The following is a 16952-nucleotide window of genomic DNA, read 5'->3' on the forward strand; positions in this document are numbered from 1 at the left end:
ACTATAAAAATTATATTCAATATTATATAACTTAATATGCAATACTAATAAATATTAAACAAGTAATTTTCAAATATTCATAATATTCGATACTAAAAACTAAGAAAAATAAACAGTAAATATTAATAACCTCAAATAATTAATATAAATAAAACTACGGCAGGCTAGTCACCTACCTAGCTAACTCTCTATGACTATAGAAACTAGGGCATGATAGATATCATGCACTAGCCCTATACTCCTCCTAGGAGTGAAGAAGGAAAAAAAAAAAAAAAAAATTGTATAGTGTATAAACTAATTTTTTTATAACTGCAATTTAAGTTAAAAACAATCAGTACTTAAATAGCTGCTATAATCAATTTTCTTTACTTCAGCAATCTACGATTTTTTTTATACTAACATAATACAGACAATAAATCTTTCATTTATTATATAAAGGAATATAGAGGAATTATATTCATATTATTATGTTTATATGCAACTTGAAGTCGATTTTAAGCGGATTTCGAGCTCATGTAAACGATCCGATAAAATTATTAGCTTGACTTGAAAATCGACTGCATATACACGGATTGAAAGATCTAAAATGTCAAACTCAAGTCGACTTCAAGAAATATTATTTGAATCTGTATAGTATACAAATCAAATTTTTCCCTTGTTTTATTTTTTCAGTTTTTCTAACTAGATGATTTCGAAAGCAATTTTTTGAAACCTTAATTTTTTTTTTGTACATTCTTCAAACATTAAAAAATTTTTTATGGTATAGAAAATATAGCACAAAAACCACTTAAAAACCACATAATTATCATTTTAATTAATTAAAATCAAACAAGATGTTGATGAAAGTAAAATTAAATTCAATTTAATATTCCTTTATCTAAAAATTTTCCAAATTTCTCGTAAAAAACACCAAATTTTTCTATGAAATTCACCTAGTTCGGCAAACATTTATGGTTTTCTTTCAAATCTATTTCTATTCAATTGCATATTTTAAATCAATTGCTTTACTGGAACACCTACCTCTTTAGTTGCATAAACCGTATGCCAATTTAGTTTTTGTAGAAATATGTTTAAAATTTATTAACCCCATTAAATTATTTTTTAATTATTTATTAGTTTCATAATGTAAATACCACAAACTCCATTTTATTCCAAAAAAATAAATTTTTCTATTTAAAAAAATTTTTTTTTATTAAAATAAATGTCAAAATTTATATGACATACCTTTAAAATTTCGTTTCATCTGGATAATTTTAATAACTTCAGATGCCAAATGGTGTCTAGATTTTAAAAATATTTTTTTCAAATTTTTAAATTGCACCCAATCTGAGAAAAATGCATTTAAAAATTTTAAACCATATAGGTACCATTTCTTATAAAAACTGGCAAAAATAAAAAACCTATCAATTTTCTTTACCAAGAAAAGTTTCGAAAAAAAATTTTCTGATTACTAGATTTTATTTTTTATTTTTCCTAATACAAAATCTTAGTTTTTCTTTTCAAAAATTTCAAATTTTTTAAAATCAATTTTTGTTTTTCAAATTAAAAATTTGTATAAAATTTCATCCAAAATAAGTGATAGTTGATAGAATTACGGCGCCTTAAATAAATAAAAATCAAAAATAGTGAAAAATAGTGCCTTTAAAATCTTGACATAGAATGGTTTTTGCCTCATATCTTCTATGTCATAAAAATTTTTTTAATGTTTGAGAGTTTAAATTAAAGCTTAAGCAGCTGCGCAAAATTTAAGCTCGGAAACCCTTGAGATTTGGGACCCAGCCCAAAACAAAAGTTTTACCCATTTTCAATCCTCTAACAAATGGTGTATGTTGATGTATACCTTTGTGATTCACCTTGTATAAATGTCAACCGTGATTTGACTAAAAATGTTGAAAATGTTCAAAACTTCAACGTAAAATTTAAAACGAAAAACACCTGGTAACTACGTTCTTTTTGAAAATCCAAATGAAAATCCAATTGATTGATAATAAGAGAAAATAGTCTGCTTTTGACGTTTGCACTTTGCAAGAATAAATTTTAGTGTAATTGTAAAGTAAAGTGGGTATATGACGGATGCAAATTAAAAAATTAGCGAGTTAATTTCGCTTGAATTGTTATTTTTTTTTTTAATTTTAAATTACGAAAAAATTTTTTTTCCTTATAAAATTTTATAGTGAATAATAATATTTGATTAAGTGTATAAATTTTAATTATTGAATATAATATTATTATAAAAGAAAAAATAGAAATTATTCAAAAAAGGAAAATTAGCACTTTGGCTAGGTGAAAGTTTAAAAAAGAAAAACGTACTTATTTAAATGCATATAACATATATAGAGGTATGCTGATTCATTTTTATTGGGTACTAAAAGTTTTACAGCAGCTTTTCAATTAAAAAAAAAAAATACGATTTATTCTGCATTGTATACGCATACAGAAATATATACCCACAACATTAAGAATAAAATATTTATATTAAATTGTGCAAAAATTAAACAAATGTATTTTGGGTCTTTTAACACAATTTGATTAAAATCGAATTTAAAAAAATTTTTTTTTTGAATACATAGTACGTATAACTTTATATGTACATACACATATAAAGCAAAATTATTTCTAGAAATTATTTCTGTGTATAAAAAACTTTAAATAATTAGAAAATAATAATATTATTAAAAGAAAAATGGCTGTCCGAAAAAAGCAAGACGATTCAAATTTAAAAATTTTAAGAGAATTAGTAACAAGTGGTGGTAATCGCCAATGTTTTGATTGTGGTCAAAAAGGTCCAACATATGCCAACATTACAATTGGATCATTTGTATGCACTCGATGTTCCGGAGTACTGTAAGTAATTTTCTATATTCATAAAATTACAATAATTTTTAAAATAATTTTAACAATAGTAAATATATTCATAGAAATACAATAATTTTTACAATAACTGGGTGTACTTTTGTATACTCGTAACTAGATGCATATATAAAAGTAGGATATTTCTTGAACAAAAAAGAAAAAAGAAAAAAATTACGTTTTCACTTTATTTTAACCATGAACAAGATTTTAAACTTGTAAGATACTTTACTATGGTTTCAGTTTAGTTCATTGCGAGTTTGAATTGTGAGTCACGTAAAAAGGAAAACTAGTTAGTCAATTAAGTAATTCATTTCAAATATCTGCCAAAAAAAAGATAAGAAAAAAAATAGATTAAAAGTTTTAGTTTAATTGTACGTATGTATATAGAGATTTCCGATAAAAAAACTAAATTTTTAACTAATAAATAATTAAGAATTCTTATAAAATTATGTGCATCATATTTTTTCAGTTTGACTTAAGATTCAAATAGTTTTTTTTAAGGAAGGGAAGTCTTTTAACTGTATACTTACTTATAAATTTTTCTTAGTATGCTTAAATACCTACCTTCTAGAGATAGTTTCTTTTGTTTTAAATAGCTATTAAATAGTAGTCATTTGCACATATCTATGTAGCTATTTAAAAATTTATAAAACAAGTTGTTGTAAATATATTTATCTTTCATATACGTACGTACTTAAATGTAAGTACATACGCAGATTTATATTATATTTCAAAAAGATTTTTCTTATTTCAGTTTTATTTTGTAATATCAACTATTGAATTTCTTTAAAAAAAATATTTCTAGTTTAATTGTTTTAGTTTGTTTTTGTGTATTAAATGTTTTTTTGATAGCATTTTCTTACCAGTCTGCATAAAAACCTAAGCTTATCAACATTTAATTTATTGTTTAAGAACTATTATAATTATATAAGGGTTATAATTCCAAATATGTTAATATTAAAATTTGAAATTTAAATGACCTGGGATTTACAAGACATTTATTAATTTAGAATTATAGTGATATCAACTTGAAATTTTTAATGTTCTGTCTACAATACCTTATTTTTCAATTAGAATACAAGCTTTTTTATTTTTCTGTGTAAAATACACAAGTATGCATGTAAACCTAATCACATTAGTGAAGTAAGTACAAATTGATGAATTAATTATATTATGACTACAAATTGTTTAATATACTTACTATTGTTGAAAATCTACTGCACCTGAAAACCTACTAGTTCATACATGATGTTGTTGAAAATTAAGTAAATTATGTTACGTACTTACTCATTTACATAAAATATGCAATAATAAAGTGTAAAATATCAATATTTTGAATCAAAAAAAAATTAATTAAAATTCTTTAATTAAAAGTTAATCATATTCTTGTTTATTTTCTATAAGTACTAATTACTTAGTGTTATTGGAAAATTCGATGTTATTTTTGTTGTATTTTACTTGTTTCTCTATTTTATATTACATTACTTAGAACTTAATGATTGTTTTAACTCTAATAAGGTAACTAGGTTTCTACCGAATTATTTAATAAAAATATTTTGATCAATTCCCAATAAAATGAAATTCCAATATGTACATATGTACTTACCTACTTACCTTCTAAATAGCAAATACTGTTGCTTAAATTTTAGTTAGCCGGCAAATATGTATAAATATAAGTCTAACAATTAACCATAACAACTAAGATCTGAAGTTTTTTTTTCATTAACTACTTAAATATAATGCTAAAAGTTTTCAAAAACATAAATTGTTGAATATGCAATATATTTTTAGCCATTAAAACTATTTTGATTTTAAAATAGTTGTTTATGATTTAACTGGGCCAATCATACTAATTTATAATTCAATTAGGTAAGCAACTTTTGTTGATTCGAACACACAAATATAACGAAGTTTTTATTATTATATCGCGGTTATGAAACGGCCTATTATTTTATACTTGTAAAAATATGCCTAATGGTTAAAACTTAGTTTAAATTTCAAAGTGTTATTAAAAATTTATTAAGTATATGTACCTACCTAAGTTCTTATTTCAAGATGAGTCATTTCCAAAAAAATTAAACTTTTTTTTTAAATACTCTTTTTTCTAATCTTGAAAAATAATTGTTTTGTTTGTTTAGCAAAAAATAGAAAAATAAAATAAGGGAAATAAAATACTCACTTAAATAAATACAAACGTAAACATTAAAACTTCCAGCTTTTTTTTTTCTGGTTAGAAGTGCTTTCAAATAGAAAATGATTCGTTAGCATTTTTTTTCGTTTCTGAAAATAATTTTATAAAACTTTCTTATTAAATAACCTTGAATTTGATCGAAGAATAATAGGGATCAAGATTAATTTGTGATGATTCAATGCTTGAAAAAAAAATTCAAAAAAAAAAAAGTTATGATCACCATCACTGAATATGTTTGTGTATGATTTTGTAGGATGTTTTTGCTTTTTAATCTTTTCTTCGTAAGCTAGAAAATAAGTAAGTGTGCTTTTTTTTTTATTTTCTTCGTTTTTTTTTATGAGATATCTAGCTATTTTCTTTAGAATCTATTTTCTTTGTTTTAATTTTTGTTCGATACTTAATCATTCTTAGAGTTAATAATTATATATATTATACATATGTATAAAATATATGATACAGTGTATTTTAGAGGTTGAATTTCGTGACCTATAATTACGTTCTTCAATATCATTTATAGCGAATTGAGAGTTAATAATACAAAAAAAACATACATGAGTGTATATACTAATGAACAACAAAAATATACTGACGAGCATTTTATTCTATGAAATTGAAAATAAAATAATTCTGGGATATTTTAAAGTATCATTTACAATAATTTTATTATTTATAAATTTCTTATATTAAGAGTTATAAGATTATTGATTAAGTAAAAAAATTTAGAGAAAATTTTTACTCACCTGAGTACAAATTAAACAATTGAAACTATTTACAATTGATAAATAAGTATTTATAAATATTTCAATTATTTACTTATCTATTTAGTTAAGTATATTAAGAGTTAGTTTTAATTGAATTTGTATGTATGTATATGTATATATAGGCGGTCTAAAATGAATTAAGTAGAACATTAAAATTTAGAACTGCTACTGGCTGATTTGTATAGCTATATTTATATAATATTGATGTAATTCTGATGTCAAGGGGCGTTTAGTTACACGTGATAGTTAACAACCAAGGTATAAATTTAAAATTGAATAGTCTTTAGAATTAAATTTTAAACACCTACCTGATTTATTTCTATTTTAGTAAAACTGAGGTTAGTGTTAAATATTAATTATCCATATTTAAAAACTAAAAACTAAACAAATCTAACTATTAATCTTCTTCTTTTAATACTCATTTTAAAATTTTCACTCATTTTACAGTGACAATTTATGAAATAAACTTTGATTAAATTTAAGAATACCTACAAAGAAACTTTAAATTTCATAATAAATTTTTCTATTTCAAAATACATAATTAAAATTCATTTTCTTTCTAAGTTGAAATTTTCAAAATATTTTATATTCTGATATTTCCCTATAGATTAATTTCCATTGCTATGTCAAATGTACAATTAAAAAATACATACTTACTTAATTCTATTAATAAAATTTCCAATATAAATTGTGCAACATATAATTTTTAATCTAAAACATTTTTCAATTTATTACTTATTTTACAAAACAACATTAAGCACAATTCATGTCTTATTTAAATTTTTCATTACAAAATTTATTATAATTATGTTAATTAAGTACTAAGGGTAGAAAAAAAAACAAAACAAATGTTACAATTGAAATGAAAGCAGGTCATCTCTGAACTGCATACAAAATGCTTTAATATAATTTGTATACAGATGCAATATTTTCTGATAATGTTAAAAAAAGAACAGAAAGAAACATAAAAAATCAATAACTAATGTCCCCAATAATTTTTTATTATATAGCTAGCTTATATAATTTTATTTATATAAATATATAATCCTGCATGTATGTATATAGAAACATATATGTATTATGTACTCATAAGTATATTCAAGTAGTTATATATTGTAATTCATATATAAATTACTAGTACAAATTTATAAAAATATAACATTGAATTTTTTTGTTTTTGTTGCAGTCATAAGAGTGACGACAAAAACATACAATCTTTAATTCTATTTACTATTCAATTTTATTTATTTATTGTACTTACTTGTTTTTTTTACATTATGTAATATAGAATATTTACTTTTCTCTTTATTTTTAAGCGCATAAAAACTAATTTCAAGTAGCCTTATGGGCTTTGTTTTTATTTGTGGTCTGATACCATTAGGAACTCAAATGTTTTTGCTTATTACAATTAAAAATTTTCGTTATAATTGTAAATTTAATTATGTAAATATTTAAATTAGTACTTGTAAATACAACAGTGTCGATTATAATAATAATTTTATAAAAATCAATTAATCACTGATCCTCTATTTAATCATTAAATTAGTGTTCGGATGTCTAATTAAGTTCTATATTTTTTAAGCAGCTTTTTTAACTAAATTATTTAAAAAATTAAATAAAGAATAGGACAGGCGATTCATTCAAAAATATATATATTTTAAAAAAGAAAAAATTTTTTCAAAAGTACTTAGTATAAGTACTTAAACCATTCAAGTACATAACTATTACTTTTAAATGAAAATTAATTTACCCTATGTCACAGCATATTTTTGATTTAATAGAGTAATATTGTAATAAATTTAAACAAAATAATTAATTTTTACTTTCAAATCATATATACATAGTGTTTATTAAACAATTGCTATTGAATACTATTTCGGTTTAAAAAATAATTAATAAATAGTTAATAATTACAATGTTAATTTTTTCACTTTTGCTCAATTCTGACTCAATATAAAAAATAATTGTGTACGTACTACTAAATATACATAAATAAAATTAAAATTTTTATTTGTTAATAGTATCTGAATTTACATGAAATGATTAAAAAGAATAAAGAACAATAAACGGAGCATAACATGACGTCGCGAACGCTAAAAACAAAAAAAAAAAAACGTAATAATAAGCACCTACTTTACTTCTCGAATTTTTTTTTGCTTTATTTTGCAGTTGCACATAATAAGTAAGGAAATATTTATTTACAAAATATAAGTATATTTGTGTATGCTAAATTGTATTTAGTTAGGTTTTTTGTTTCCTATATTATTCAAGTAAGAAAATTTTTACTTTTTAAACAAAGAGCCAAGGAGTATAGATTGAAAGAAATTTCATTTTTTGTTTTTGTTCTTTGTTTTTTGATTTACGAGATCCAGTCATGCATTCTTCTCAGAAATTCTAAATATGAATGAAAATTATTTTACAATTTTTATTTTAATTTCGTTTTTTTTTCGTCTTCTTTTTCTTTTTAGTTTCAGATAAAATACTTTTTAATTGACTTCATACATACATATAAAAATATGTATATATATATATGTTTATATTAATTAATATGCTTATGTCATGAATGCTTATGGACCGAGCTATTTCACTTTTTAAGTTATAAATTAACAACGAATAAAATGAATAAATAGTTTTAAACTTATTTTGGATTTTAAATTATTAATGATTTGGTCTCTTTGTTATAACCTATTAACCTATAAATGTATTACATACATATAAAAATTTCAGAAATTTAATACTAATGAATTAAAAGTATATGTTTATATAAGTATATGATACCTTAATGTAGGTAATATTTAATTTGTTTTTATATTTGTGATTAAGAGTTATTAATTTGTAAATATAAGATTTAATAGCACAGAAAATTCGATTAAGTTTGAAATTAATTTTTAAAATTTTTGTTTGCTATTCAATATTATAATTTTATTATTATAATATGTACATATGTATACATGTAAACTCAAACTAAATAAATAAATAACCTTTGTATGTATTTCTTTTTTTTTCTCTTTTTTGAAATTTCAAATGGTTCGAAGGCGGAAGGGAGTAATAAAACTTAAGTTTAGATATTTTTGTATTCTTAAATTTCCGTTTTATATTTACTTATACATATTTCATTTTTATCTCAAAAAAAAAAAATAATTTCAAATATTTCTATTTGAGTAGGTGAACGGGTTTTCAATAATTGAGTACGTAAAAATTGTAAAGTTTTTGCATGATACAAAATTTAAATTATAGTTTCACAGTTTATGCGTGATATACATACTTATTTATAAGCAAGTATTTAATACGATTATTAAATAGAAAATATCTGAAATCAAAAGCATACCGTGATGTCTCGGATTTGTCATGGCTACCTATAAACGGATTAATTTCAAAAAAAATTATTTAACCAATGTCAACAATAAGTCATATGTTTGCGAATGACTTGTGCATAAAATGAACTGCAAAATTACTCTTTTGCAGTACTAGTTTAATTCTTTTTTATAAAAGATGTGTCTAGCAAATAATATCAATCTTAATGAATCAAGTAAATTGAAAACAAAAATTTCACTACCCAATAAATTAATAAATAGACTGTATAAAGTAGTAAATTACATTTAAATAGACTTAAAATAGAACAATTAAGTAAACAAAAATTGGTGGAAAAAAACTTTACTTTTTCAAATGTCTATGCTATCCATTACATCTTGTAAATTATTAGATCAATTTTCTCAATATCAATAAAAAACATGTATATGCCATATGTTATACCATTATCAGATGTTGTTAACTCTTGAAGAATGATTTGTATGTAAGTACCTATGTATGTACATATTGAACAGTCATTTTTTCGATTTTGAAAATTTATAGTCATAATTGTTATATAAATGTTACCAGACCACATTCTTAAATGTAATATTGAACTACCCTGTATATGAATTAAAATTCCTATACATATATTACAATAAATGGAAGTAGTTTAAGAGAGCAGTCAAATACGTTAGTATTTTACTAAATTTCTGAGATGTTTTTTTTTTTACATTCATAATTTTTTCTTTGTATACTTAATCATTGAGTAAGTATTTAAATGAAAAATATGTGGGCGATAACAAAATTTTAAGTTATCAGAAAATCTAAAATTTAATTTAGTATGTAATAGACATTTACGAGTATATACATTTAATATGTGTAAGTATACTACAAAAAAAATAGCATAAATAAATGAGATAACAGTATTTTCTTATATTTACAGTAAACATTAAAATAAAACAACAACCTTGAAAAAAGCGGAACCATTTAAATAGTAACTACTTTGATTTCTTAAACAATACGGAATATAACTTTAAATTGAGAATATGTATATATACATATATATATGCGAACATACATACACGTATATGTACATTATGTAGTCTTCTTAAGTATAACATAGTTAACTTAAGTGTACCTTAAGTTGGCCTATTAGTTCCCCAAATGTGTGTAATATCAGCCTTACGCTTTTCTTTTATTTTTGAAACTCATGATGATTTTAATTTTCGTATGTCATATCGTTTTCTTCTACAAATTCTGCATATTGTTACCTGATCATACTTAATAAGAATACTTAATTTAAACACTTTCTTGAATTTTTATGAATTTGTGAGTATTAAAAAAAAAGTAAAATTACTTAGGTTGCTTTATAATTCGATTTCTACTAAACACTTGTACGAAATTGAATTGTTTTTGATTATTTAATCCTCTAATTTATAAAATTTGAAGTTTTCTAATCCAACGAAGTAAATGTTTCTCATTGCCGTTTTTAAAAAATTTAAAGTAATTAGTGTAAATATACGGTTTTAAAAATTAAATTTGGATAATAGCAAAGAATTGAAAATAGGACGGCTAAGTAATATCAAAATTGAAATTATTTGTAGCGAAAGTACTTATTATTTCAAAAAAAAATCATTTTTCTAAGATTAGTTACTTTTCTTCTACTCTTTACTGTACTTAATTATTTAATTTTACAGATTTGTACAAACAAAAAATTAAAATAATTTAAAAGAGTTTCAATACAAGGTCTAGCTTATGGTTTTCATAATTTTTATAGTTTTTTAACATGGTATGTAACTATGAATTAAACAAAAAAACTTTAATATCTTTCTTATTTTACTCATTCAAAATTCAATGTACTTACTTGGTTATTTACAAATATTTTTTATACAAGATTTCATACATATAAATACTTACATATATGGAATCATAATTTAATACATAAGTTGACTTGTTTGCACTACCAATATATAAAACAACTAAATAAAGTAAAAATAAATTAAATGTAATTAAGTATATAAGTACTTACTTATGTATGTATTTATATTTGTTAAATAAATTAAATTAAAAATTGAAAATATTTGTCAGTATGTATAATTTTTTTTTTCTTTATAGCTTCTGTATTTTTCTTTATTTTCCTTATTTTGAATGCTGATATTTTGTGTGTACCTTATACATGGTGTACGAGTTCGTTGTACGGTTCATTTTCTTTTTTGTCTTTATTTTTTTTTTACACTTTTTATATATTTTTTTAATATTATATTTATTTTAAAATGGTATTGAAAATAAAGTTAAATAAAATAATGAAAAAAGGCGAAAAAAAAAAGCAAAAATGAGAAAATAGAGCGAAAAAAATAGCTTAAAAAAGCTCCAAACTCAATACTGATTGTTGTGACTAGTGAGGTTAAAGTACTCACTTTTTTTTTAAAAAAAAAAAGGAAATTGTTGTTTTTTTGGATGAGATATTTTTTATTTTGTTGATTTTTTTTTTGCAATATTTAATAACATTGATTGCAGATCGTAGTCTCCAACTTTTTTTTTTTTTGTTCAAAATTAAGGCGAGTAAACTTTGGGTCAAAAGTTTTTGAACTCAAATCGAATAGCATAAATAAAATAGATAATTTTTTTTTTTTGAATTTATAATAAGTAATTATAAAAAAAATATCTTTATTATTATTCAAAAAAATAAAAATTAGAAACTGGTACAATCAAATAATTGACTATGAAACAAAATTTAATCTTCATTCAGCAAAATCAGAAAAAAAAACCATAATGGATATTCTCTAAATAAATTTAATCAATACCCAAGGGAACAAAAACAACGAAAGAATGACAATTTTCTCTTTAGGCTTTAACGCATCTATTTCTTTGTGTTAGTGTGAATATTTTATTGTTTGTAATCAAATATTTTACTGATTTTATTTCGTAAGCAAAGATAATTTTTTCAAAATGTTTTCTAACAGTGTGGATTGCGGGGAAAAATATGTTTTTTTTTTTTTAAATATGAGTTGAAATAAAAATTTCTTTCAAGTTTTAAAATTTTTAGTTTTCTATAAAATGCAATTTAAATTTGTCATTTTTTTTGTTTATTTTTTTATTTTTAATTACATATACACATACATGTAGTGGAATTTCCATTTAACCATTGTGTACTTAGTTTGTAGTGATAAACAGAAGACAATTTTCGTAATTACACAATTGAACTACTTTTTTGAGTGGCGCTATTTTAAATTAAAAAATTTAATACTTACTAGCGCCACTCAAAAAGGGTAGTTTGTTGTTAAAAGGTAGTTGATACGCAATGTTATAACGAATACGGAACACCCATAATCCCAAATTTTTCTTTGTAATATAGAGGCTTTGTTAAAAAGAAATTATTTACATACTTATTATGAACACAATTCAATATATTCACTTATAGAGATCCTCTTCATTAAATAATAAATAGTCGTAAGTAGTATACTCAGAGAGCTCAAAAAATATAGGTTATAAATGCCATAAATATATGTTATGAACATTCATAATTCTGTTTCCAAACTTTATTAGGCATATACAACATTTATATTCATTTACATTTCTTGCAAAATGTAATAAAAAACAAAAAATCATTAAATCAATAAATTAAATTTTGAAAAAGTTTAATTAATTGATTAAAATTTAATTTATTTAATTAATTTTTCTAATTTATTCTTTTCTATAAATAACTGCTACTGATGGCATGGTAATTGTCAATACCTAATGCCAATTAACATAAAAGAGAGTATTAACACTAAATTTTATTAGTCGAAATGACAAAAAAATTGTTTAAGATGTTTTTTTTTTGTTTTTCTCATTAAATATAGAGGAAATTTACTAGAAATGGAAAATTTGAATTTATTTGTTTTATATAGAGAATGTCGTTAAATAGAGATTCGTAATATAGAATGCACAATTTTTATAAAAAATTTTAAAAATGCTACCAAATAAAATTGTTCGTTAACTGGATGTTCGTTATGTGGGCATTATGTCATTATATATAGAGATTCCATTGTATAAGTATGTATTGTTTGATTGTCGTTGACTTCAATTTTTATATTGCAATTATAAAAGTCGTATACTCGTACTTATATTTAAAATAATTTTAATCTTTTGAAATCAATTACATACCTAGTAATTAAAAAAAAAAAAATTATATTTGTATAATTTTTTTAAATTAATTAAATTTATAATATCATGCAAATTACATACTAAATAAATATAATGATTGAAGTATATTCAAAATTGTATATGATCAAGTTTACACATTTTTCTAACTTAAAATTAATTAAAGAATTTGAAATTAAATATTAAAAATTATTGGTGTACAAGTTCATTCTCTATACAACAAATTCATTTTAAAAATAAGTACTTGGAAAAAATGATTAAAGAAAATTTATGTTCTTATAAAATAAAATAAAAAATTTATAAAATATGCAAAAATTATTTGTGTGTAGGTATCAATTTTCTAAAAAGATTATAATTTTTTTATTTTCCTTTTTATACAAGTATACCTACATATTATTTACCCTTTTTTTTCTTATAGAATTTCTTTTCAATTAAAATAACACGTAGACACTGTAGTTGTACTATAATAATATTATATTCGTATTATATTAGAATGTATATATGTATGTATTTATGTACATGCATATATATGTTTATGCAATTATATTCATTTATTTATAGTCTTCTTTTAATATCCTTTAATGTTTATTTAATTTGTGTATAAAATCATCCTTGTAAAAGTTCCTACGCCTTTTTCAATGTTTTATAAGTATTCTTATTGTTATACGTACATTTATGAATGTATTTTTACATATAGTATTCATATTCTTGAGTGTATAATATGTGTATATTAAAATATATTAAAGAAATTAAATTTTTCTTTTTACGTACTAAAGTACTTTTTTCTGTAGTTTGGTTGTTCTTTTCATATAAATTTTTTCTATTTGTTAATATTTTTCTATAACATTACAAATAAACAAGATTTGTGTGCTAGTTTCAACAGTTATAATTTTTTTTTGTTAATGTAAATATAATGTTAAGTTTTTTTTTTGATAGTATAACACCAGTCGAGAAAATAACAGATTTTACTACATACACGTACAACTAAGTATATTTATTAATTTTCTTGTTTTTTTTTACAGTATTTCTATATTTTTCTATTTAGTTATATTTCATTATTTTATTATAAAGGGGGTAAATAATGACATTTCCAGCAAATATAAATAAGTATATATATACATATAATATTTAATTTATAGTCATTATAGATAAAAAATCGTGTGTACATAAGTATACATAAATTGAAAGTTTCTGGTCAGTGAAAGTATGTTTAGAAGGAGGATGAGGGTTTCATAAAAAATACAAAAACATGTTTTTATTTTCCTGCTGTTTCATCCTTTGTGACTGATTCTATATATATAAGTATTAGTTCGTTTCTTCGTTAATGTAATTAATAATCAGCAATGTACTTGTCCTTAATTTTATTATATACAATTTTAGTTGTTGTTATGTTTAATAAGTATATAAATAAAAAAATTGAAATTGCAAAAAATTACGAAATATTGAAGTCAATCTAAAAATCAATTATTAAAGGTTTCTTTACATAAAATATCGGAGAAATTTTTTAAAATTTCTAATTTCTAAGAATATACAAATCAATTTAGAATAAAATTGTATAGTGTCTATTATATACATTCTCTATTGAAGTATAGGTACATCTACATATTTAAAATTATATTACTTAATAAACCGAAATTTATTCTGTTGTTCCTCTAAAATTTTATAAAAAATTATTAATTAATTTTGTTATTTTAATTTATTTTCATCATAATCTATTTGTAAAATGATTGATAATTATAAATAGTACTCGTAATTTTGATATTAAGTATTATAGTACTTACTTATAGCATTAATTAAAATAAACTTGTTGAAAAATTGATAATTAAGTCATTTCAAGTAATATTATATTATATGCCAAAATCGTTTTTTTTTGAAAATAAACCTGATTTAGAATTAATATTGACTTAAAAGTATTTTGTAAAATTTTAATTACGGATTTTCTTCCTCTTCCCCATATGTAGAAACGTAACCATAATACAAAAAAAAAAAACCAATATTAAATTAATTAACTTAACCAATATTAATTTAATTGCAAATTTTTGATTTCATCATCATTACGAGTATTTAATTTTAAGCGTAAATTAACAAAAAAAATCTTTTTCTTGGTAAATGCTATGTATACTAGAAATATATATAGATATATATATATATTTATATATTTATATACATATATATATATATATTTTTAATTAGAAAGTAATTTTAATAGCAAATTGGCATGACTTGTTTGATAAATATTTTATATCAAATTGCACATACATAAATGTGTATATATAAGTATATACAATTTTTTTTTTTGAACAAGTTATAGAATATAAATAATTGAATTGCATGTTATAAAAACTCCTTGTGAGCAGCGGTACGCCCAATACATTAATATTTTATAGTATTTTTATAAATAAAATTATTTGTAAAATTATAAACATAATAAACATACATATCTACTTAAAAAGATTTGATTGACGCAGTTTTTATAACATAGATAACTGAGGGTCAAAAATAATGCAATTATAAGTTGTATATGTACTGTAGAATGGTATATAAGTATACGCATATATAAAAAAATCCATTTTTATTTTAACATTTTATTATCCTTTTTTATAATCAATTAATAGTATCTAAATTAAATTGTTTTTGGATGACGTTAATATAATAATAATTGAAGAATAAAACATGCTATAATAAATTTATTTCTAATATATTGTTCATTTAAAATGTTTTTTTAAAATACTAAAACAATAAATTAATTTTGTACTACATTTGAAAATTATATGTAGCAATTCATTATAACATACTTGTATCTGAGCTCAAATACAAAATTCGGAACGAGGATTGCTGCGTTAATTTTTACAATGTGTGAACGAATCCTTGAAAATTTTGATTTTCGTATGATACTCGTAATCTGCAGACGTGCTTGTTGTGAACATTTAAATGATCTCGTATTTTTATATTATTGTAATAAGCTTTTAAATTTTGATAAATATAGAGAAAAATTCGAAAATTTTGATACTTATTCTATAAAGAAAGATAATGAAACAAAAATCTACTGTCATATGAGTTCGGGACTGTGTAAACCAAGAACGACATTTTTAATAAAAAAATTATCTATAAGGTATTAAGAATGTAGATTGTAGAAAGAGATAGACTATAATTACCTATTTAAAAGTAATAAATTACTATTATAATAAAAGTTTATTTTTAACATTACTAAAATTATATTTAATTTAATTAAAAAAAATCTATAACTAAAATTATTGTTTTTCAAAGTACAAATTGAATGATTATGACTTAAATAAATGCAATTGTATTCAGTAGACTGAGTAATATTGTGCTAATGAGTTTCAAACATATTTAAACAAAGGATTTCATTGTCAGAAGAAAAAAAAGAAATGACAAATCTTAAATTGTTTGTAAATAAAAACATTAAATTAAATGAAATTAAATACGTTGACATTTCGTCTATACTTCAAAAATACTTTTATTTTAATAATGACATATAAAAAGTTTTCATTGATGAAACATTCCATAAATTTATATGTATATATATGTGCTATGTATATGACAATTTATGTCAATTTATTTAAATATTTTATGGTTATTGATTGAAATTTACTTTCTCTTTTAATATTTTTTTAGTTTTTTTTTTCGTTTTTTCATGTATATTTGTATGTAATTTTTTCTTGCTATCGTCTCTATATGGTCTTTTTACGTAT

At 21.4% G+C, this 16952-nt stretch overlaps 1 protein-coding gene across 4 annotated transcripts in view; it reads left to right on the forward strand.

Moving 5' to 3' along the window:
- Positions 1 to 2012: 2012 nt before the first annotated feature.
- LOC129614999 (probable cyclin-dependent serine/threonine-protein kinase DDB_G0292550) overlaps positions 2013 to 16952 on the forward strand; it is a 47872-nt gene continuing 32932 nt past the window's right edge. For all 4 annotated transcript variants that reach the window (XM_055530029.1, XM_055530031.1, XM_055530028.1 and 1 more), the window contains exon 1: positions 2013 to 2844. In XM_055530029.1, coding sequence (XP_055386004.1) covers positions 2684 to 2844 — 161 coding nt within the window. In that variant the 5' untranslated portion in view covers positions 2013 to 2683. The remainder of the gene's footprint in view (positions 2845 to 16952) is intronic.

The sequence above is a fragment of the Condylostylus longicornis genome, unplaced genomic scaffold (assembly GCF_029603195.1).
Source record: "Condylostylus longicornis isolate FDR11 unplaced genomic scaffold, ASM2960319v2 ptg000135l, whole genome shotgun sequence".
NCBI lineage: Eukaryota > Metazoa > Arthropoda > Insecta > Diptera > Dolichopodidae > Condylostylus > Condylostylus longicornis.